This window comes from Rhincodon typus, chromosome 47, assembly GCF_021869965.1.
Source record: "Rhincodon typus isolate 14 chromosome 47, sRhiTyp1.1, whole genome shotgun sequence".
Classification (NCBI taxonomy): Eukaryota; Metazoa; Chordata; class Chondrichthyes; order Orectolobiformes; family Rhincodontidae; genus Rhincodon; species Rhincodon typus.
This window is the reverse complement of record NC_063378.1, coordinates 6,943,975-6,969,313: the sequence shown is the minus strand read 5'-3', so window position 1 is coordinate 6,969,313 and position 25,339 is coordinate 6,943,975. Positions and strand designations below refer to the sequence as shown.

The 25,339-nt window shown below is 42.9% G+C and overlaps 1 protein-coding gene across 1 annotated transcript in view; it reads right to left on the bottom strand.

Moving 5' to 3' along the window:
- LOC125487946 overlaps window positions 1-25,339 on the bottom strand; it is a 113,440-nt gene that overhangs the window by 67,903 nt on the left and 20,198 nt on the right. The window contains exon 1 of the mRNA XM_048620624.1: window positions 2,356-2,422. Coding sequence (XP_048476581.1) covers window positions 2,356-2,364 — 9 coding nt within the window. The 5' untranslated portion in view covers window positions 2,365-2,422. Of the gene's footprint in view, window positions 1-2,355 lie in introns of the transcript that reaches the window.

Below are 25,339 nucleotides of genomic sequence, written 5' to 3'. Positions count from 1 at the left end.
TGGGTGACATGTCCATCCTGGTCTCCTCCAGTGTCACAATGACACCACCCACAAACTGGAGGAGCAGCGCCTCATATTCCGCCTCAGGAACCTACAGCCCGATGGCCTGAACATGGAATTCACCAGTTTCAAAATCTCCCCATGCCCAGCCTCATCCCATGTCCAACTCTCCATCTCATCCCCGCCTCCTTGACCTGACACAACCTGTTCATCTTCTCTCCCATCTATCCGCTCCATCCTTCCCACTGACCAATTCCCACCACTCCCTGCCTGAACTGACCTATCACCATCCCAACTACCTTTCCCAGCCCCACCCTTCCTCACTATTTATTTCTGAGCCCTTCCACCTCTCCATTCCTGAAGAAGGGTACCGACCCGAAACGTCAACTTTCCGGCCCTCTGATGCTGCCTAACCTGCTACGTTCCTCCAGATTCACACTGTGTTGTCACTTTCTAGCACAATTTTACACGGAACACACCTTCAAAATGTTGGACAGGGATGTGAAAAATTCTTGGGGGGGGGGGAGCGAGGGGGACAGAGGTGGAAATAATCCGATTATTCCTATCAATGTCCATATTAATATAACTCTGAAATGAAGTGAGAACATGTTTACAATCTAACCTTTTATTGTCCAATGATCATTTCCCATCTAAAATTGCTGCTAAATTCAGACGTTCGTTCATTAAATCTCTCTTTTCGGGATTGAACAGTTAATTTTGACTGTGCAATGTGGGGAGCATAAAGGTGAAAACCCCTAACTGAAGAATTCAATTTTAACACAAATACTGGACACCTTTTGATCCTGGTTCCCATCCTCAACTGAAAGGGAAATAAATTAAAAGTCTACAGATCACAGCTAGAATCCACAAGGATCATTTCTGTGTTCTGACCTTTTCTACACCGAAGTTCACACATTCCGGTAAAATCCATTGATTCTCATAATCAATCTGTACAAAAACATTAGCAAAAGTGTTTGTAAAAGCGAGACGTTCAGTGTACAGCAGATTAGACTTGGCCAATGACCGTTTTTATCAAAATCAATGCTGCGACTATATAAACAGATTCCGATCAATGGAACCCCGGGGAGAGGGTCTCTAATGGAATTATTCGGATATATCCAGCTCAACGATAGTTTCCAATAACCGCGACAATTTATCTTTCAATTTAAATCAGCCTATTTCATTGTTGTGCTTTATATAATCAGAAAGACAGTTCCTGGTGTTTTATAAATACAGGTTCAGACATTTCTTTGTGTCTTACAGATACAGGTTCAGATCTAAATAGGAACAGAATCACTCGGGAAAAACAATCTCACAGCCTCACATTCCGCTAGGAATTCATTCCCAGCCAGGTCACTGGGTCTGGTCAATGCATTGGGACCTGAAGCTGTTACAATGTGCCTCCTGGATAAACTCCAATAAACACCGCGTTCCCACCACATTCTCAAGTTGGGGGAGCGGGCGGGCGGGGTTCTTTCTACATGTTACCGACTTCGAGCTTAAAATCAGACCGATAGAAAGAAACAACTTTAACAATCTGGAATAACTTGTACAAACAACATCAGGGAGACATTCGTCAGTGAAACGAAAGGGCTCCCAAATCCTATTAAATTTCAGGTTCTTTATAATATCGGGACACTAATAAATATGGGTTTAAACACATCAGATTAACCAAACAATGTGTAGAGATATAATCTCTCATTTCGGAGTGACATAATGTTTTCAGTTAGTTATATTTTATATTAAACTCATTCTCTTTGTGAAACACAATCGCCCAACCCGCCACCTCCACCTTCTATTTAAAATCAGCGCCATTATCTTTACACTTCTGCTATCAAAAACTCAGAAAATCCAGGGGCAAACCGGCCTTTTGCTGGTGCTTCCAAAAACATAATAAATTACAAGAGAAAACCAACAGAATGATCGAACATCGCCCCAGAAAACAATCTGATCTGTTTAACTGACTAATAAAAATATACAATGCAATTATTTGATATTCCGTTTACAGTGCGCCGTTAAAAAAACCACCGTCACTTCACAAACCATCAAACCGGAACATTCATTGGTTTTTCGTTGTATTTAAGTAAGGAATCCGTTTCAAAGAGTTTTTGGGTGTTTTTATTTTCTCCGTACCTGTCGGGGTTCTGTTTTAAATAACCACATCTTTGTTAAATTAAACACTCTGTTCAAACGGGACTTTTTTTATTACATTCTCTCTCAATCACCAGGCAGGCCCGGGCCGGAACTCGCCCCCAACTTCTTTGAAATAGATAAAGTCCGGACCTAATATCAATAGAACCGCTTCCTTAGCGATGCCCACTACATTTCCTCAAACTGTAAACATTCATCACTCACCCACAACATTTTCGGAGAAACGAAGTCCGCAACTTCAACCTAACACTGCCTTATAGGCACGGGTGTCCTCGGAAATGAATCAGCATCATTCCCGGGGGGAGGAGTGGGTGGGCGGTGCCAGTCTAGATAAACTACCATTCAATCCGAATGTTAACCTCCGCATTTCGCTTATAGGGAACAGTGAGCCGGCATCTCTCGCCGATCTGTATTCGCAATTTAAACCAGGAAGATTCAGTCTGCACTTAATGTCAAAGTGTGATCCAATGAACATCAGTGTGGGCAGTGCTAACCGCTACGAACAGACAGAGTGGCAAATGCTTCTTTGAACTTTACAAGGTGAAAAACACTGCCTCCGCCCTGTTTTACCATTCAGTAAGGTTAGGGCTGCTCTGTGGCCTAACTCCATCTCCCTGCTGTTGGCCCGTACCCGTTAGTACGTTTGCTTAACAAAAAAATAAGCATCACAGATTTAAAACTAACTGATCCAGCACCCACTGTCCTTTGGGGAAGAAAGTTCCTAATATCCACTTCCCTTTGTGTGTCAAAATATTTCCTACCACCTCTCCTAAACGAAATAAAACCCGAAAGAGTTTGTCTTTATCTACCTCGCTTTTTCCTGTTGATGTCTTGAAAACTTCGATCAGGTCAACCCTTAACCTATGAAATTCTAGGTCTAATTTGTGTAATCTCTATAATTTACCCCGAAGTCCGGGTATTATTCTTGTAAACCTGAGTATCTTCCTACCAAGAGTTACAAACATCATTTAACTTCTCACTGTTCTCCTGGAGACGTGTAATAGGGGTGGAAATGACTTAGAGAAGCTTTTGACGCCAATTCAATTTTTCCCGCCGGCTGAGCACTTCCATTAAACTAAGGATCAGACCTGGATCCAGATTGAAAGAATCCGAGATCAGAGCCGACTATATCCGCGCCAAGATTATCCCTGTGATTATACCTTTATGTCCATTCCCCTTTCCATTTCTTACACACATTAATCACTTGCCAAAAAAAAACTTGTTGAAAATCCCTCTAACGTCACCAAAATACCTGCTCTGAAGGATGTCCTGGAGAAAGCAGGAAGAAGTGACAGATTTAAATGCAAACCCAACCGTTCACTCATTAATTCTCTCTTTTCGGAACTGAACGGCTAATATTGATTCTGGTATGTGGAGAGTATAAAGAGTAAAATTCCCTGATTGGAGAATTTAATTTTAACCGAAAGCACTGGGTATCTTTCGAGAGAACAAGGTGTAGAGCTGGACGAACACAGCAGGCCAAACAGCATCAGAGGAGCAGAAAGGCTGACGTTTCGGGTCTGGACCCTTTTTTGATACTTGTTTCTACCCTCAACTGAATAAAGTGAAAATCCACAGATCGCAACCAGCATCCACAAGGACAGGAACATTTCTGGGAATCTGAGATTTCTACACTGAAGCTGACTCATTCAGGTAAAATCTAAACCTGTCAATTCTCACAGTCAGTCTGTACAACAACAAAAAAACAAATCTGTTTGTAAATTCGAGATGTTCAAACTTTCAGAATATGCAGTAAATTAGACCTGACCAATGATCAAATTTCCTCAAAAACCCCGATCAATGGAAATATTTATGGATACAGCATAGACAGGGAAACCCGAGGAGAGGGTCTCTCACGGATTTATTCGGATATACTCAGCTCAGTGTTAGTTTCCAAACACCTCTCCAATTTATCTTTCAATTTAAATCAGCCCGTCTCCTTTCTTTGTACGGTTTACAATCAAAAAAGACAATTCTTGGTGTCTTACAGATACAGATTCGGATGTAAATAGGAACAGAATCACTCGGGAAGAACAATCTCACAGCCTCACATTCCGCTAGGAATTCATTCCCAGCCAGGTCACTGGGTCTGGTCAATGCATTGAGACCTGAAGCTGTTACAATGTGCCTCCTGGATAAACTCCAATAAACACCGCGTTCCCACCACATTCTCCAGTGGCGGGGTTTTGGTGGGGGGTTGGGGGGGGGTGTGGTTGGGGGTGTTCTTTCAATATGTTACCGACTTCGAGTTTAAAATCAGACCGATCGAAAGAAACAACGTTAAAATCTGGAATAACTTTTACAAACTACATCAGGAGACATTCGTCAGTGAAACTTGTAATGGTCTAAAGGGTTCCCAATCCCATTAAATTTCAGGTCCTCCATAATACCGGGGGGAATAATAAATATGGGTTTAAACACATCAGATTAACCAAATAATGACTACAGTTATAATCTCTCATTTCGGATTGACGTAATGTTTACAGTTAGTTATATTTTATATTAAACTCATTCTCTTTGTGAAACACAATCGCCCAATTTTCTCTATTTTCTATCTAAAATCAGCGCCATTATCTTTACACTTCTGTTATCAAAAACTCAGAAAATCCAGGGGCCAACCGGCCTTTTACCAATGCTTGGACCATTCCAAAAACAGATAATAAATTACAAGAGAAAACCAACAGAATGATCGAACATCGCCCCAGGACACAATCGGAAATGTTTGTCTCGCTAATAAATATACACTATGGAATTATTTGATATTCGTTTCAGGGTGCGCAGTTAAACGAGCTAACTTACCATCACTTCACTAAATATTAAAGAGAAATATTGATTACAAATTTTAATAAAATTTAAATGAGGATTTCGTTACAAACAGTTTCTGGGTTGTTTATTTTCTCCGTACCTGTTGGGGTTCTGTTTACAATAACCAGATCATTGTTAAATTAAACCCTCTGTTCAAACGGGACTGAGCCCTTCAATTACATTCACTGTTATTGACAAAACACAGGCACACCGCTGGTCTTTAGGCCTCCAGTCTGAAAACCAACCCTCCACCACCACAACAAGGTGCAGGGCTGGATGAACACAGCAGGCCAAGCAGCATCATAGGAGCAGAGAGGCTGACGTTTCGGGCCTAGACCCTTCATCAGAAAAGGGGGAGGGGAAGGGGGTTCTGAAATAAATAGGGAGAGAGTGGGAGGCGGATAGAAGAGGGATAGAGGAGAGGATAGGTGGAGAGGAAACAAACAGGTCGAAGAGGCGGGGATGGGGCCAGGAAAGGTGAGTGTAGGTAGGGAGTTAGGAAGGGGATAGGTCAGTCCAGGGAGGACGGACAGGTCAAGGGGGCGGGATGAGGTTGGTCGGTAGGAGATGGAGGTGCGGCTTGGGGTGGGAGGAGGGGATAGGTGGGAGGAAGAACAGGTTAGGGAGGCAGGGACGAGTTGGACTGGTTTTGGGATGCGGTGGGGGGAGGGGAGATTTTGAAACTTGTGAAATCCACATTGATACCATTGGGCTGCAGGGTTCCCAAGCGGAATATGAGTTGCTGTTCCTGCAACCTTCGGGTGGCATCGTTGTGGCACTGCAGGAGGCCCAGGATGGACATGTCGTCTGAGGAATGGGAGGGGGAGTTGAAATGGTTCGCGACTGGGAGGTGCAGTTGTTTGTTGCGAACCGAGCGTAAGTGTTCTGCAAAGCGGTCCCCGAGTCTCCGCTTGGTCACCTGCACATCTGCCAATGTGGTATACTGCATCCGCTGTAAAAATTTTAACCTCCACCACCACCCTCTGTCTACCACTTTTGAGCCAGTTCTGTACCCAAATAGCCAAGTCTCCCTCTATTCTATGTGATCTAATGTTGCTATCCAGTCCACCATGAGGAATGTTACTGAAGTCCATATAGATCATGTCCACTGCATTGCTCTCATCAAACCTCTTTGTTACTTCTTCAAAAAAACTCAATCAAGTTTGTGAGACATGATTTCCCATGTTGACTATCTCTAATTAATCTGTCATCAAACTCTTTTTCAGCACTTGCCCTGCATACAATGGTGCTTCAAATGTCCATATAATTAATTCTTAATTATTAATTATAATTCTTAAAAAGTCTTGAGGGTTTCTGCCTCAACCACTCTTTAAGGCAGTGAGTTCCAGATAATCATCATCCAAACGAATGCTATCTAAAAGTTTGCCAATGACACGACTGTCATAGGACGGATATGAGTCAGAATACAGACAGGAGATAGAGGGCTCGGTGACCTGGTGCAATGATAGCAACCTCTCACTCAATGTCAGCAAAATGAAAGAACTGATCATTGACTTCAGAAAGAAAGGAGAAGAACACACCCCCATCTATAACAACGGAGTGGAGGTTGAGGGTGTTGAGAGCATCAAGTTCATTGGAGTGTCAATAACCAACAACTTGTTCTGGACTTCCCATGTAGATGTGACAGTCAAGAAGGCACAACAATGCCTCTTCTTCCTCAGGTGGCTCAGGAAATTTGGCCTGTTCATAAGGACCTTCATCAACTTTCACAGGTGCACCATTGAAAACATACTGTCCAGCTGCATATCGGTCTGGTACGGCAACTGCTCTGCCCAGGACCGTAAGAAACTTCAGAAGGTGGCGTGCACAGCCCAGACCATCACAGAAGCCAACCTTCCATCCACGGACTCTATTTACATCTCTCATTGCCACAGAAAGGCTGCCAACATCATCAAAGACCCTTCTCACCCCTGTAATCCTCTTCTACAACCTCTTTGGCCAGGCAGAAGAGACAGAAGCTTGAACTGATGCACCAGCAGGTTCAACAACAGCTTGTTCCCTGCCGTTAGACTGATGAATTGACTCTCTAACTTCAAGTAGTGCTGATCTTATTACTGTTGATCTTGCCTAGTGCATGCCCTGTGCAGTGTAACCTGTATGCCTTACCCTGTCCATTTTTAATCTTATGATCTGTATGTCCTTGCTTACTATGATCTGCTTGTACTGCTCGCAAACAAAGCTTTTCACTGTATTTAAGTACACGTGACAATAAATCAAATCAAATCCTTTCCATGAAAAAAATCCTCAAATACCCTCTAAACCTCTTGCCCCTCACCTTAAAACTGCGTTCTCTGGTTATTGACAACCGCTCCCTCATTAAGGGGAAATGTTAATCCCTATTTACCATGTCTATGCCCCTCAGAACTTCCTGAATCAGATCCCCATCTCCCCTAGACTTTCTCTGCATTAAGGAAAACAACCCAGCCTGTCAAGTCTCTCATCATATATGAATTGCTCCAGCCCAGGCAACATCCTGGTAAATTTCCTCTGCAGCAGGGCCAGTGCAATCACATACTATAGTGTGGTGACTAGAACTGCACACAGTACTCTAATTGTTACCTAATTAATGTTATATATATCTTCATCATAACCTCCCTGCTCTTGTAGTTTATAGTCATAAAGGCAAGAATCCATGTGCCTTATTAACCACTTTATTTATTTCTCCTGCTTTCTTCAAGGGTCTGTGGACACATACCAAGGTTCCTGTGTTCCTCTGTACTTCCTCGGGTCCTACCATCCAACGTGTACTCCCTTGCCTTCTTAGTCCTCCTAAAATTCATCACCTCATACTTTCAGGATTAAATTTCTATTTGCCGCTGTTCAGCCTATCTGACCAATCCATCCATATTGTCCTCTAGTCGAAGGCTTTCCTCCTCCGAATTGTGATCTAATCATTCTTGAGCAATTCGCTCCAGGTTTGTTGCTACTTTCCACAATCGTGTCTCAAACACTAGATCTCATTTGTCTTTATTCAAAAGTCTCTCTTTTCAGTGCTGGTTTACAGTAAACACACCTTCAAAATATCGGTCTGGGATTTGATAAATCCTTGCTAAAATATAAATGGGAATAATCCGATTATTTCTATCAATCCAAAGCAATGTCCAGTTGAATGGAAGTCCGAAATAAAATGTGAACATTTTTAAAATCCAGCCCTTCATTGTTCAATGATAATCTCCATTGAAAATTACTGTTAAATTCAATCGTTACATTAAATCTTTCTTTTCGGAAGTGAACAATTCCTTTTGACCGTGGCATTGGAACCCAATGGCAGGAGGCAGTGAGAGTCATTCCGTGCACTAGAGAAGATCTGGAAAATGCACACACTTTGGGATAAAATTTACCGGCATTTGAGAAGCATGTGCCCTGAAGTGTTCCCAGAAGACAAATCTTCCCAGAACACAAAAAACCAATAGGCAAGATCTACACCGTGGGCAAAGTTGCCCGCTTCACTCGATTTTGGGTAGAATTTGTTTCAAGCCAAACTTATACAGTTAAAGCTAGAGTTAGAATTAAATGCAATTTAAGTTAAAGTAAGGTATAGTGAAGTTAAATGAAGTGAATTACAGTTGAATTTAAGCTCAATGAAGTAAGAAGTAAATGTTGCAATGATTGTGGCATGCTGCGGTGTGAATCTCTAATTGGATAATTCAATTTTAATTCAATCAGTGGATATTTTTAGATCCTGGTCCGCATCCTCAATTAAGAGGGAATTAAAGTGAAAGTCTACGGATTACAACTACAACCCAAAAGGACAGGAATACTTCAGTGGCTCTGAGCTGTCTCTCCTGAACTTGAGACATTCAGATAAAATCTAAACCTCTGAATTCTCACATCCAACCTGTACAAACACAGCAACAAATGTATTTGTGAAAGAAACCTGGCAAATGAACAGAATTCATCAAAATCCTTTCGGTGTCAATATAAACAACTCCCGTCAATGATAAATTTTCGAAAGAGCATGGATTCGTCGGTGAGGGTCCCTAACGAATGCTTTTGAAAACATCCATCTCGATGATATTTCTAAATAATTTCTTTAATTTATATTTTTACTTTAAATCAGCCCATTTCCTTCTTAATTTATATCATTGTAATATAGTGTTTGGTGGCAAATAAATAAATATTTAGGACGCAAACGCACTGCCTAACCCACAGACTTGACTCTACATTCAGAATGAATTTCCAGTCAGAACCTTAGGGTGTGGCTATGGTTTTTTTTCTAAACTGTGTTGTAATCCGTCGTTCGATGGTTAATGAACTCTCGCCTGCACAGCCATGTGCAAGCATTTACTTTCGATAATGTTGAACTTGGTTTCTCTTTCTCCACGACAGATGCCTAAAGTAAAATGAGAGAACAAGGTGTAGAGCTGGATGAACACAGCAGGCCAAGCAAAATCAGAGGAGCAGGAAAGGCTGACATTTCCGGCCTAGACCCTTCTTCAGAAATGGGGGAGGGGAAGGGCGTTCTGAAATAAATAGGGAGAGAGGGGAGGCGGATAGAAGATGGATAGAGGAGAAGATAGGTGGAGAGGAGACAGACAGGTCAAAGAGGCGGGGATGGAGCCAGTAAAGGTGAGTGTAGGTGGGGAGTTAGGGAGGGGTAGGTCAGTCCAGGGAGGACGGACAGGTCAAGGGGGCGGGATTAGGTTAGTAGGTAGGAGATGGGGGTGCGGCTTGAGGTGGGAGGAGGGGATAGGTGGGAGGAAGGACAGGTTAGGGAGGTGGGGACAAGCTGGGCTGGTTGTGGGATGCGGTAGGGGGAGGGGAGATTTTGAAGCTTGTGAAGTCCACATTGATACCATTGGGCTGCAGGGTTCCCAAGCGGAATATGAGTTGCTGTTCCTGCAACCTTCAGGTGGCATCGTTGTGGCACTGCAGGAGGCCCAGGATGGACATGTCGTCTGAGGAATGGGAGGGGGAGTTGAAATGGTTCGCGACTGGGAGGTGGAGTTATTTAGTGCGAACCGAGCGTAGGTGTTCTGCGAAGTGGTCCCCAAGCCTCCGCTTGGTTTCCCCAATGTAGGGGAGGCCACAACGGGAACAGCGGATACAGTCAACCATTAGCAGATGTGCAGATGAACATCTGCTTGATGTGGAAAGTCTTCTTGGGGCCTGGGATGGGGGTGAGGTATAGGGGCAGGGTAGCGCTTCCTGCGGTTGTAGGGAAAAGTGCCGGGTGTGGTGGGGCTGGAGGGGAGTGTGGAGCGGACAAGGGAGTCACGGAGAGAGTGGTCCCTCCGGAAAGCAGATAAGGTGGGGAGGGAAAAATGTCTTTGGTGGTGGGATCGGATTGCAGATGGCGGAAGTGTCGGAGGATGATGCGTTGGATCCGGAGGTTGGTGGGGTGGTACGTGAGGACGAGGGGGATTCTGTTTTGGTTGTTATTGCAGGGAGGGGATGCGAGGGATGAGTTGCGGGAAATGCGGGAGACACGGTCGAGGGCGTTCTCGACCACTGAGGGGGGGTGAAGTTGCGGTCCTTGAAAAATGAGAACATCTGAGATGTTCAAGAGTGGAATGTCTCATTCTGGGAGCAGAAGCGGCGGGGGCGAAGGAATTGGGAATAGGGGATGGCATTTTTGCAGAAAGGTGGGTGGGAGGAGGTGTACTCTAGGTAGCTGTGGGAGTCGGTGGGCTTGAAATGGATGTCGGTTTCCAGGTGGTTGCCAGAGATGGAAACAGAGAGGTCCAGGAAGGAGAGAGAGGTATCAGAGATGGTCCAGGTGAACTTAAGGTTGGGGTGGAAGGTGTTGGTGAAGTGGATGAACTGTTCGAGCTCCTCGTGGGAGCACGAGGTGGCGCCGATACAGTCATGAATGTAATGGAGGAAGAGGTGGTGTTTAGGGCCAGTGTAGATACGGAAGAGGCAGGCATAGCTTGGGCCTATGCAGGTACCCATGGCCACACCCTTTGTCTGTAGGAAGTGGGAGGAATTGAAAGAGAAGTTGTTGAGGGTGAGGACGAGTTGAGCTGAGCGGATGAGGGTGTCAGTGGGGGGGTCTGGTTGGGCCTGCGGGATAGGAAGAAGCAGAGGGCTTTTAGGCCATCTGCATGGGGAATGCAGATGTAAAGGGACTGGATGTCCATGGTAAAGATGAGGCCCAGGGAATTGAAAGTTTTGGAGGAGGTGGAGGGCGTGGGTGGTGTCACGGACGTAAGTAATGAGTTCCTGGACCAAGGGGGAGAAAATGGAGTTGAGATAGGTGGAGATAAGTTTGGTGGGGAAGGAGCAGGCGGAGACAATGGGTCGGCCAGAGCAGTCAGGTTTGTGGATTTTGGGAAGGAGATAGAAGCGGGTGGTGCGGGGTTGGGGAACGATGAGGTTGGAGGCTGTGGGTGGGAGGTCACCTGAGGTGATGAGGTTGTGGATGGTTTGGGAGATGATGGTTTGGTGCTCGGGGGGTGGGGTCATGATCAAGGGGGCGGTAGGAGGAGGTGTCGGAGAGTTGGCGCCTGGCCTCGGCGATGTAGAGGTCAGTGCGCCATACTACAACTGCGCCTCCCTTGTCCGCGGGTTTTATGGTGAGGTTGGGATTGGAGCGGAGGGAGCGGAGGGCTGCATGTTCTGCGGGGGAGAGGTTGGAGTGGGTGAGAGGAGTGGAGAGGTTGAGGCGATTGATGTCATGACGGCAGTTGGAGATGAAGAGATTGAGGGAGGGTAGGAGGCCTTGGGGTGGTGTCCAGGAGGAGGGGGTGTGTTGGAGGCGCGAGAAGGGGTCAGTAGGGAGAGGGGTAGGCTCACGGTTGAAGAAGTAAGCGCGGAGGCGGAGGTGGTGGAAAAACTGTTCAATGTCCAAGTGTGAGCGGTATTCGTTGATGTTTGGGTGGAGGGGGACAAAGGTGAGCCCTTTACTGAGGACTGACCATTTGTCCTCAGTAAGGGGGAGGTCTGTGGGGATGGTGAAGACTCGGCAGGGCTGGGTGCTACAGTCTCCTCTGGAGTTGCTGGCTGTGCAGGCGGTGGGTGGAGCGACGTCAGCGTCGGTGGTGGGCGGAGTGACGTTGGCGTTGGTGGTGGGCAGAGCGACGTCGGCGTTGGTGGTGGGCGGAGCGACATCGGCGTTGGTGGGCGGAGCGACATCGACGGTGGGTGGAGTTGCGTCGACGTTGGGCGGAGTTGCATCGGCGTCGGCGGTGGGCGGAGCGACGTCGGCATCGGCGGAGCAGGGTACGCGGTGGTGGGGAGTGGAGTCGGTTGGTAAGTCCTGGATGTTGCTTGCAGCAGCAGCAGTGGTGTCGGCAGGTGCATCCTCGGTGTCTGTGGTGTTGGCCTCGGAAACGGAGGCGGTGGAATCAGCAGCAGTGACGATGGCGTTCGCTGTACCGGAAGTGGCGTACCCGGCGGCAGAGGATCCGTGGGTGCTCCGACAGTGGCCACATGGCCAATGGCGGCGGGCTTTTTCACAAGAAAAAGTGACAATGGAATGCAAAATTCTGCACCAGATTAGCCCTGTCCAATGATCAGATTTAATAAAAATCTTTTGTGTGTAAATATGAAAACTCCCGATCAATGTCAATATTTATTAACACACCAAGCAGATGGAACACAGGCAAGGGTCACTGATGAATTGTTTTGCACACGTTCACCTCAATGATGTAAACCAATTGGCGGGAACTGTGTCAGTGGAGAATTCGGGACTGACACTTAACAAAAGATGAAAATTCTCATTTTGATCATGGCCAACACATACCATTGAATAATATCAGATGATTATTCAAAGGGTTGTATCACTGCGGGGTTAAATACACCAGATCTAAAAAAAACGAATGTGAAAATAGTAACTCTGTTTTCTAATTAACGTGAAATTTTCAGTTAACCTTATATTAAATCCATTCTATTTGTGATATAAAGACATGAAAAGGAGCAGCAGTAGGCCATTTGGCCCATCCAGACTGCTTCCTCATTCATTGAGATCATGGCTCATCTTTTACCTGAAGGTCATTTTCCTCCATTACTCCCATACCCATTGGTGCACATTGATATTAGCTTCCACTGCCTTGTCAACAAGGATACCTATACATCTTTGGTTGCCAACACTTTTTAACCTCTCACAATTTTAGAAATATTCTACACCATTGTCCCTCCTACCAAAGTGGACAATTTCATACTTTGCGACACTATATTCTATCTGCCACACTCTTGCCCACTCTCTCAACCTGTCTAAATCTCCCTGAAGTGCCTTTACATCTTGCTAACAACTCACATTTCCATCAAGTTTTAGCTCATTTGCAAACTCGGAAATAATACAATATCCGTCACATCTAAAACATTAACATAGATTGTGACCATCAGGGGCCCAAACACTGCTTCTTAAAAAACCCCATTGGACGCAGCCTGACAATGTGAAAATTACCTATTTACTCCATCTCTCTGCTTCCAGCCCACTAACCAGTCCTCAATCCATGCCCGCATTTTACCTCTAGTTCCTTGCACTTTAATGTTGTTCACTAACCTGCTGTGTGGCGCTTTAACAAAAGATTTCTGAAAATCAAAATACACTGATGCACTGGGTCCTTCTTACTGAATCATCTATAAACATTCTCAAAACACCCATCAGGTTTATCAAACGTGATTTTCCCTTCATAAAAGAAGGGTTCACTCTGCCCAATCAGACAGTTAACTTTTAAACATCCAGTAATCAAATCTTAATAATAAATTCTAGCATTTTCCCTGCTACTGAGGAAAGGTGAACATGTCTGTAGTTCCCTGTTTTCTCTCTCCCATCTTTCTTAAATGCAGGGATTACATTTGCAATCTTCCAAACGTAGGCACCATTGAAGAATCAATAGAATTATGACAGGTGGCCACCGATGCATCCACTATCTCTGTAGTCATCTCTTTCAACATTCTAGGGTGAAGGTTATTGAGTCCAACGGATTTGTCAACTTTTAGTCCCATTAATTTCTTCAATGCTACTTTTTATTAATATTAATATCTACCTGTTCCACATTCCTCTTGTGTGGTCAGGTAGCCATAAGACTAGTTAAGAGCTACAATCAAGCGTGCTCAGAACTTTGGTCAAACTCGTTTAAACTCTGGAACAAAAACAAAGTTGCTAGAAAAGCTCAGCAGTTCTGGCAGCATCTGTGAAGGAGAAATCAGAGTTAATGTTTTGGGTCCAGTGACCCTTCCTCAGAACTGCTGGTGGCTGGGAAAACATCACTTTATATGCAGAAAATAGGGAGGTGGGTGGGGTCGGGAGTAAACGATAGGATAGAGCCCAAAGAGAGAGAAAGACAGTTGGACAGACAAAGCCTGTCATTACACACCCCCTGTTGTTACTCTCTAACAGTCCCCATTAACAACTACTCACCCTCCCAGCCTGATTGTTAGCAACTCCTTTGTCTGTCCAACTGTCTTTCTCTCTCTTTGGGCTCTATCCTATCGTTTACTCCCCACCCCACCCACCTCCCTATTTTCTGCATTTAAACTGACATTTTCCCAGCCACCATCAGTTCTGAGGAAGGGTCACCGGACCCGAAACGTTAACTCTGTTTTTTCCTTCACAGATGCTGCCAGACCTGCTGAGCTTTTCCAGCAACTTCTGTTTTTGTTCCTGATTTACAGCATCTGCTGTTCTTTTGGTTTTTTTTAGTTTAAACTCTGACCCAGGTTAAAACTGGAGTAAGGACATGTCGGGACTTGTCTTGTAAGCCGTAACCTGAAGTTTCTTCTGTTGACCAAATAAGGGAAGTTTTACGGTATTTTGTTAGACATACTGGTACCACATTATCATATATATTTATATGTGATTGCTTATGACTCGGGGTGTAAACATTTGGCAGTTGTTTACCAGTAAACTCCATTGCCTGGGATTGAACATTGTGATCAGGTTTGGTCAATTCATTGGCTGTGTGCTACAGAAGTTTCTGGAAAATGCACACACTTTGGGATAAAATTTACCAGCATTTGAGAAGCATGTGCCCTGAAGTGTTCACAGAAGACAAATCTTCCGAGAACACAAAAAACCATCAGGCAAGATCTACACCGTGGCCAAGGTTGGCCACTTCACTCAATTTGGGGTAGAATTTATTTCAAGTCAAACTTATACAGATAAAGCTAGAGTTAGAATTAAATGTGATTTAAGTTAAAGTAAGGTAAAGTGAAGTTAAATTAAGTGAATTACAGTTAAATTTAAGCTAAATGAAATAAGAAGTAAATGTTGCAATGTTTTATATTGAGTATTGATACATAAAGAATTAAACAAAGAAGAGTTTGTTTAATTAAAGTCTGAGTCAACCCCTGGTCTTTTGTTTGTCACAGACAAAGTACTTCATTAACTCCTCTGCCATTCCTTATTATAAACTCTCCCATATCTACCAATAATTAATCCACATTTACTTTTGCTAATGTTTTCCTTTTACATGCCTATAGAAGCTTTTACATTCTGATTTTCTACTCCTTGATATTTACACTCATAATTTATTCTGTTAGCCTAACATCTGCCATCCAGAAATGCTAACATCTGCAGTAAAGGATGTAATAATAAGATACTTAGGATGCTAGGATTGGCAGAGTCAACACGGAATTACATAAGGAAAATCATGTTTGCCAAACCATTTGAAATTTTTTGAGAATACAGTTAGTTGAATATATAAGGGGAGTCAATAGACCTGGGTACATTAGGATTTTAAGAATGCTTTGTAAAGATCCAAGAAATGACCTTAGTAAACAAAATTAGAGCATTAGGGGTAATGTACTGACATGGATTGAGAACTGATTAACAAACAAATTATATATTCAACTAGCTGTATCCTCAAAAAACTTCAAAAGGTTTGGCAAACATGATTTTCCATTTGTAATTCCATGTTGACTCTGCCAATCCTAGCATCCTAAGTATCCTATTATTACATCCTTCACTGCAGATGTTAGCATTTCCAGAGTAGGATTAAGTGGGAAATTTTCAGGTTGTCAGGTGGTAAGTGGTGGGATACCACAAGATTCAGTGCTTTTGAAAACCTGTATCAATGCTTTGGGTTGTAAATATCACATCTTTTCATTTTTGGACTGTGAACTGAGGAAAATGAGCATTAGTTTTAAAAGGAGTAGGCAAAGTGCAAGAGTTTGTTTGCAACTTGGGAAAATATATGAAGCTAATTGAGGCTTATGAGACAATGTTACTTTCTGGGGATACTGAGTCCAGATAAATTAACACCTTGTGTTGTTTAATCAGGAGAGGCTCAGCTAAGTAACAAACTTCTGAATGGATCCACTGAGGCTTAACATAGATACTGCAGGGGAAATGCAAACAGAAGAAGCAAAAACCTTCAGGAACCTGTTGCATCAACATCACTTTCTCTTTTGGTCCCCTTTCTCTGCAAAGTTGCTCTCCAATTCTATAGCGAAAGAGCAGGACAAAAAACTACATTCAGGGACACTGAAAGAAGGAATTTTCAAACCCAAAGGAAAGGGAAAGGTTCCAAGTCCAACCAGTCAACCATTTGTCATGATAGGCTTAAAAATGAATGTTTTCAAACCAAAATCATTAAGGGTTAATTGCTAAAGGTAATTGGAAATAACAATGAGCAATTGTAGACAAGTGGAAGATTTACTGGCTTAATGCAAAAACTACTTATTTTGGCTGTTGGGTAACTACATAACCTTGAATGTTTATGGGTATCATTCTTTTATGTAGTTGACATGGGGCCACCAGGATAATGTTTTCAACTGCACAATACAACATCTGGGAATGTCCTGAAAGTATCATGGAATGATGATACAGCATGTAATCTTAGATTCAGAATAGTATTAAAATTTGGGCCTTTGCCCCATTCGGGGGACCTCACCTTGGACTGGGATTGTGAATAATGCCGGGAGCGTGAGTTCCCAATGGCAGGAGGCAGTGAGACTCATTATTGAACATGGCAAAAATAGATCCACCCATTAGTTTGCATACGTTTCTAATATAGCTAAAGCAGATTACTGCTTAGTGTATATTTACTGCTATATTTACATATTTACCATTAATACATATTTATGGCTTAATATACAAATATATATTTGCAGGTCTATCTACTGTTTAATATATACTTACTGCTTTTTTAACCACCACAAACTTGTTAATTAGAAATATTTAACTCATATTTTGGTACATCCTACTAAATCTACTGTCAAACCATAACATCACTGAATTAAAGAAAGGTCACCATTGTGCAGACAACATTGTGTCTTCATGAAAATATCAAAATTAATTGTGAGAACAACCTACCTATTGGTGGTGTAGATTATTGATGCAGAACTGTGTTTCCCTGGCTATGTTTTAATTTTCCAAAAATAGCATTTGTGTCTTGGTCGTTTCTCTCTGTGGCCCTGCTTGTGTGAGCTGGGAATTTAAAATTGGGTAAAGCTAAGGTTATACGCTCATATTTTAGCAACTTTCTTTTCCTCTTTTTGCCATGGATAAAAACAGTTTGGTCACAATAAATAGCTTCCTTTTGGATAATGAATAAAATCTTATTTATTATGCTGGATAAACTGGGCATTTTGATAGCCTAAATTAAATTTTCACTTTTTTATGGTGACTTGTGGAATCCTGTGGTGTAATCTCAAATGCACTATTCTCAGTTCAGTTGTGACAGGACATTGGAATTAAATGTAAAATTTTATAAATTTGCATATGAAGTCTGAGTTATGAGGAAGATGTAAATATGCCTCAAGGAGATTTGGAGAGGCTGGATGGGTGGGCCAATATGTGGCAGATGGAGTGCTGTGTGAGAAATTGTGATGAGGCTATTACTTAAATTATAAGAGGCTGAGAAGTCTACGTCAAGGGGACCTGGGTGTTTTGTTAATGAATTATTGAATGTTAACATGCAGTTTCAGCAGGTAATTAAGAAATGAAATGCCATGTTGGCCTTTATCACAAGATGATTTGAGTATAGGCATTAAGATGTCTTACTGTAATGGTATAGAGCCTTGTTGAGACTACATTTGTGCAGTTTTGATCTCCTTACCCAAGGAATATACTTGCTATAGAGGAATTTCAACAAAGATTCACAACTTATTCTTGGGGTGGGGAAATTCTCCTATGAGGAATGTTTATATAGTATGGTTCTATATTGTCTGCAATTTAGAAGAATGAAATATGATCTAATTCATACAAAGTGCAAAAAGGGTATTCCCCCTGGCTATGGGTATAGAGAGACAGGGGACACAGTTTCAGAATAAGGGGCAGGCCTTATTGTTCACTTAGAGGAGAGATGGGGCTTTGGTTGAATGTATCAACTAAAAGCTTTAACGTACATATTTTGTACATTTCAGAAAAGTTTGATGAAGTTGGGTTTCTTGTGCTTTTCATTTCTGGTAGATTCAACCCTGAGGTCTCTTGGCAATTACTATTAATTCTTTAAAGGATTCTTTCAGCCCACAGTTTGGGACTGATATAAGCAGAACTCTTTTCACATAGAGGGCTTTGAGTCATTGGAATTCTCTACTCCGGAGGGCCGTGGAAGCTTGGGCAACTATGTCAGTACACAAGTAAGACAAAAGGTGATGTAATTTTAGTTGCAATGTTCATGTTCTAATGACAACAAAGGATATGGGAATAGTTTGGAATATGGCATTGAGCAAAAAAGATCAACAATAATTTAGAATAGTGGAACAGGCCAAGGGCCTGAATGTTTATTCCTATTCCTATGTAACTTTCTTCCTGATAATTCATCTATTACATTCAGATACAGAAGCTATGGTTTTATTGTCTGTAAACTCTGGCCCGATTTGCCAGTTCATACTTATGTTTGCAAACACTGTCCCTTCAGGACAATATGAAGTATCATCGCCTTTATTGCTACCTTAATCAATTGTCTTATCATTTCCCTTTAATTTACTCAATCTCTCCCTACATGTTACCTTAACATAATCAATTATTCAAAGAGTGTGGGAAACAGAAAGCAGGACAGATAGTTTAACATCTGTCACAGAAGGAGGTGAATTCATTGAAGTAAAATGTTCTCTGTCAGGTTCCAGTGTTTTCCAGTGTTTTTCCAGTGAAGTCAAAATATTAAATTAATCTCATATATCACTAAGATAGATACATTTATTTTGTGTACAGTATTACTCTTCATAAGAAGGGGAGGTGATGGCCTTGTGGTATTATCACTGGACTGTTAATCCAGAGACCCAGAAATGTTCTGAGGACCTGGGTTTGAATCCCACCATGGCAGATAGTGGAATTTGAATTCAATAAATATCTGGAATTAAGGATCTAATGATGACCATGAATCAATTGGCAATTGTCCATAAGGCCATAAAACATAGGAGCAGAAATTAGGCCATTCAGCCCAACAAGTCTGCTCAATCAATCATGATTGGCTCATGATTCAATCATGGCTGATAAGTTCCTCAATCCCGTTCTCCTGCTTTCTCCCTGTAACCCTTGATCCCCTTGATAAGCAAGAACCTATCTATCTCAGTCTTAAATGTACTCAATGACCTGGCCTCCACAGCCTTCTGTGGCAGTGAATTCCATAGATTCACCACACTCTGGCTGAAGAAGTTTCTCCTTATCTCTGTTCTAAAAGGTCTTCCTTTTACCCTAATGCTGTACCTTCAGGTCCTAGATTCTCCTACCAATGGAAGGCCCATCTGGTACACTAATGTCCTTTAGGGAAGGAAACTGCTCCCCTTACCTGGTCTGGCCTACATGTGACTCCAGACCCACGGCAATGTGGTTGGCTCTTAACTGCCCTCTGGGCAATTACGGATGGGCAATAAATGCTGCCTAGCCAGTGATGCCCTCATCCCGTGAATGAATAAAGAAAAAAAAAATCCTGAGTCAGACTTGGGAAGCTTTGATTTTCTTACCTATCTGAGAGTCAAAACATTTTCTTTTATATATTTATCTGCATTTGAGGTACCAGGAGGGTGACTTAACTGAATGGCCCCCCACTTAACTTCAGTAGAAAGACCTCAGACAGTGGTCTTTCCCCACTACGCGTTGGCGGCAGCTGCACCAAGCTTTAGTGCATCCCTCAGCACATTGTCCTGGACCTTGGAATGTGCCGGTCTGCAACACTTGGTCGAAGTCAGCTCCTTGTTCTGGAAAACCAACAGAGTTCAGGCACACCAAAGAAGTCCAATATATATATAATATATATTTCATAATTTAAAGGTATTTATTGTACTTGGTTACAGAGTTTTTGTTTCCTCCATAGCTCTGTTCAAAATGACCAAAGAATTGTTGGATTAAAGAATCCTTTAAAGAATTAATAGTAATTGCCAAGAGACCTCAGGGTTGAATCTACCAGAAATGAAGAGCACAAGAAACCCAACTTCATCAAACTTTTCTGAAATGTACAAAATATGTACGTAAAAGCTTTAGCTGATACATTCAACCAAAGCCCCATCTCTCCTCTAAGTGAACATTAAGATTCTCCAGCACCAGTTCAAGGAATAACAAGGGAGATCTAATTGACTTCATCCTAGAATCTTAAAGAAAGCGGTTCCAGAGATTGTGGACAGATTTGGTTGCCATTTTCCAAAACTTCTTAGACTCTGCAAAGGTCCCAGCAGACTGGAAAACCAGAAGTGGAAGTGACACCTCTGCTCAAGAAAGGGGCAAGACAGAAAGCCAGAAACCGTAGGGCTGTCAAGTTAACAACTATCACCGGGTAAATGTTAGAATTCAGTGTTCAAGAAGTAGTAGCAGGATCGTTAGAAAATCATAATACCATCAGACAGAGTCAACATTGTGTTATGAAAAAGAAATCGTTTTTGACAAACGTATTCAAGTTCTTTGAGGATGTGATAGACAGTGTGTATAAATAGGACCTAATTAACATTGAGTATTTGGTTTCCAAAAGGTATTTTTATACAGTGTCATATACAAGGTCAATTAACAATTCACTGATGATTTTTTTACAAAAATCATTTACATTCCTATAGCAGCTTTCACAACCTCAGGAAACAGCTTTGCAACTGAAGAAAGATGTTCTTGAAGTGCAGTTGCTAATTGTAACAATTGACATTAAGTACATACAAGTGGAAGGTGTTGATTGGATGGTTTCCTGAACACAGATAAAGAGACGCTTAGTAACACTGGAGTGGAGTTGAGGCAGGGGATGCAGTCACCGAGCCATCTTGCATTTCATCTGGCGGACTAAGATAGACTATGTCCGCAGGAACTCCATGTACAAAACTCTGGATAAGGGGGAGAGGAACACACCCAATGTTGCCCTCATCCTGATGGCCACCTTTGTGTGCAGCTGCATAAAGTTGTGCATAGACACTCAGTACACAAACACCAAGTGTCACGATGTACTGAGGTTCTATCAGTCCCCAGTGCTGAGAAGAATGGGGCTGGCCTCATAGCCACTGAATGCTCCAAGTGGTTGGCCAATTCTGTATCGTCTGTCCTTTGTGAAGAAATTTGCAAAGAAAAACAGCCTTGACCACAAATCCATCAGGAAGTGGTCAGCATGTAGTGTCCTTCAGACCCTGTGGGAAAAGGAGAGGGTGGATCCTACTGCCTGGTTTCCGGAGCAGACTGCCAAAGTCATTTGGTAGAATGTGTCATCACCAGAACTTTCCAACAAGCACCAAGACATCACTTTGGCTGGTGGTGAGAAGGGCACTATTTTTGAGATCGTTCTTGTACACCTGGAATCTCTGCGCCACCGCATGATGTCCTTGAAACAGCTGCAGGGGGTACAGACTATCACACATCTCCTCCTGGAATGTGCCTTTGCAAAGGAAGTCTGCATAAAGATGCAGTTCATTTTGTCAAGGTTCGTGCCAAGCAGATCCATGACACGGGACTCTGTGCTCCATGGTCTGTTCCCCGGACGCACAGCAAGATAAACATCGACTGCACCTGGAGGACCATAAACTTGGTGAAAGATGCTCTTCGGTGTGCCTGAACCCTGTTGGTTTTCCAGAACAAGGAGCTGACTTCGACCAAGTGTTGCAGACTGGCACATTCCAAGGTCCAGGCCAATGTGCTGAGGGATGCACTAAAGCTTGGGGCAGCTGCCACCAACGCGTAGTGGGGAAAGACCACTGTCTGAGGTCTTTCTACTGAAGTTAAGTGGGGGGCCATTCAGTTAAGTCACCCTCCTGGTACCTCAAATGCAGGTAAATATAATCTTGCAGAAGTAAGAGATGCTTTTGGTTTGTTATGATAGAGTCAAACTCCAATGTTTACTTGTTTCCTCTTGTGCTACAGTACAGAATTGAACTCCATTTGTAACTGTGTATATATTTAAAGATATTTTTTATGAAGAAAGTATATTTTTGAAGTAGGAAAAGTAATAAAAAACTAACATTCCACTCCATGAATAATTCTATTCTAGTTCAAGACTGGCCTGGTTTCTTCCTTCACTTCAGACTTTCAGGCGTTTAACAGAAGTCTCTCTGGAAATGTAGGAAATACAGCAGCCAATTTCTACATAGCAAGCTCCCACAAACACGAATAGTTGCTTAACCATTTCCAAAGAAATAACTGGTTGTGTATAAGTAGTTGGGAGTAGAGTTCTACACTTCTAATGTAGAAGTGTTTCCCAAAGGAGTGACTAATGTTTATGTTTTCTTATTTTTCTACTGAATGGCTTTGTTCATAATGCTCTGTCCTTGGCTCCGCTCTGTCACCAGTTGCTTGGTTAATGAGCTGGAAATTCCCGAAAAAATGTGAGTATTTGATTAAACAAAGGTACCTAGATACAAAATCTTAGGTATAAAGTAGAAAAATAAAGAAATAAAGTTGTGTTCAAAATTACAGTCATTCTTGAGTGCTAAGCCGTGGGCCTCGATCAAGGCCAATACCAGCAGGAAGCAGTCACTGTGGGCTCACTCTCCCCTACACTGGGCTCCACCTCTTCCACACTGGGCTTGTTCTCCTCACGTTTATCCGCACCGGACTTGATTCCCCACCCTACGCTGGGCTTGCTGCTCCCTGTGCTCCTTCACACTGGGCTCGTTTTCCCCTGTGCTCCTCTATGCTGGATTCAGTCTCTCTCATGCTGGGTTCGCTTTTCTGTGCGCTTCCAATGCTGGGCTCAATCTCCTCACACTGGACTCGCTTCTCCCCGTGCTCCTCCACTCTGGGCTCAATCTTCCCCATCAGAATCAAAGCAGTGTGGAGCTGGAGGAACTCAACAGGTCAGGCAGCATCAGAGGAACAGGAGAGTCAATGTTTCGGGTCGGGGCCCTTCTTCAGGACTGGTGAAGGGTCCCAACCCAAAACGTTGACTCTCCTGTTCCTCTGATGCTGCCTTACCTGCTGTGTTCCTCCAGCTCCACACTGCATTGATTCTGACTTCCAGCATCTGCAGTTCTTACTATCACCTCAATCTCCCTCAGGCTGGGCTTGCTTCGCTCTGCACTTCTTTACGCCAGGCTTGATTTTCTCTGCATTGGCCTCACTCTCCTCTGCCACAATTAAAGTAAAAGGTAAGTAAAAAAGAAAAAAGAGAAGAAACAAAAAGAAAAACTGGTGGAATGGACATGCCCAAGCTCTGCCTCCATCTTGATCCAATAGGTCAATTAAAGCCCAATTGTACTAAATGTCCAATTCAGCTTAAAAGAATATGCACATTAGGTTTTATTCATTGTTAAGAAAATAACTACTTATTATAAATAAATTGTACTACTTTTAATATTCATGGTATACATTCCATGTCAGGCATACAAATTGAGGGCTAATTATTTCAAATTGAAAATTAAGTGGCGAAATAGAACAAAGAAAAAATAACAAAGAACAAAGAAAATTACAGCACAGGAACAGGCCCTTCGGCCCTCCGAGCCTGCGCCGATCCAGATTCTCTATCTAAACCTGTCACCTATTTTCCAAGGATCTGTATCCCGCTGCTCCCTGCCCATTCATGTATCTGTCTAGATACATCTTAAATGATGCTATCATGCCTACCTCTACCACCTCCACTGGCAACGCATTCCAGGCACCCACCACCCTCTGCGTAAAGAACTTTCCACGCATATCACCCTTAAACTTTTCCCCTCTCACCTTGAAATCATGACCCCTAGTAATTGAGTCCCCCACTCTGGGAAAAAGCTTCTTGTTATCCACCCTGTCTATACCTCTCATGATTTTGTAGACCTCAATCAGGTCACCCCTCAACCTTCGTCTTTCTAATGTAAATAATCCTAATCTACTCAGCCTCTCTTCATAGCTAGTGCCCTCCATACCAGGTAACATCCTGGTGAACCTCCTCTGCACTCTCTCCAAAGCATCCACATCCTTTTGGTAATGTGGCAACCAGAACTGTACACAGTATTCCAAATGTGGTCGAACCAAAGTCTTATACAACTGTAACATGACCTGCCAACTCTTGTACTCAATGCCCCGTCCGATTGAATGAAAGCATGCCGTGAAAGCATGTCATGAATGAAAACATAGAAACAGACTTTTCTCCTGACAATATATTCCATTCTGAGATGCCTTGATAAATTTCAATATTCTTGATAGTCACTGGAGTTGGAGTTTAAAAATAGGGAAGCCCAGTTGAAACTGTACAGAAGCTACACATAGAGTAGTGTGTTCAGTTTTGGGCCCTGTATTTAAGAAAGGATATACTGGCAATGGAGGCAGATCAAAAGATATTCACTGGGCTGATTCCTGGGATGAAGGAATGACTTATCTGGAACAATTAAACAGTTTGGGCCTTTATTCATTAGAGGTTACAAGAATGAGGAGACAATCTTATTGAAACATACAAGATTTGAGGGGGCTTGACAAGATAAAGGTTGAGAGGTTGTTTCCACTGGTGGGAGGTTCTCAAACCAGGGGGCAGACTTACAGGAAAAAGAGACAAGCATTTAAAACTAAGATGCAAAGGATTTTCTTCTTCTGAAAGGGTAGTGAATGTCTGGAATTCTCTATCCCAGAGACTTGGGGAAGCTAGATCACTGAAAACATTTAAAGAGGAGGTAAATGATTTTTTGAAATTTGTGGAGTTGTGGGCTATGAAGACTTGGCATGAAAGAGGATTTGAGGTCTTGGGAGATCATCCATGATCTTCATTAATGACAGTGGAGGTGTGAGGGTTCAAGTGACTCACTCCGACTCCTATTTCCTATGTTATTGTCAGGCACATAGCCCAAGGGGTTCTACAGTTTCCAGCCCCTCAGTATACTGTGGCTGAAAGGTCTTAGACAGTGATCTTTTCACATTGCGCCTCTGCAGTGGGTCTCCAAAGCTTTTGTGTGTCCTTCAGCATGTGGACTTATTACTTGGAATATGTCAGTCTGGAACACACAGTGAAGGACAGCTTGCACTGGAATACCAGAAAGAAAGTGTTGGGCAGACCAAAGAGTGTCTTTCATTGAGAGATATTAAGAACTGCTGATGCTGGAGTCTGAGATAACACAGTGTGGAGCTGGAGGAACACAGCAGGCCAGGCAGCTTCAGAGGAGC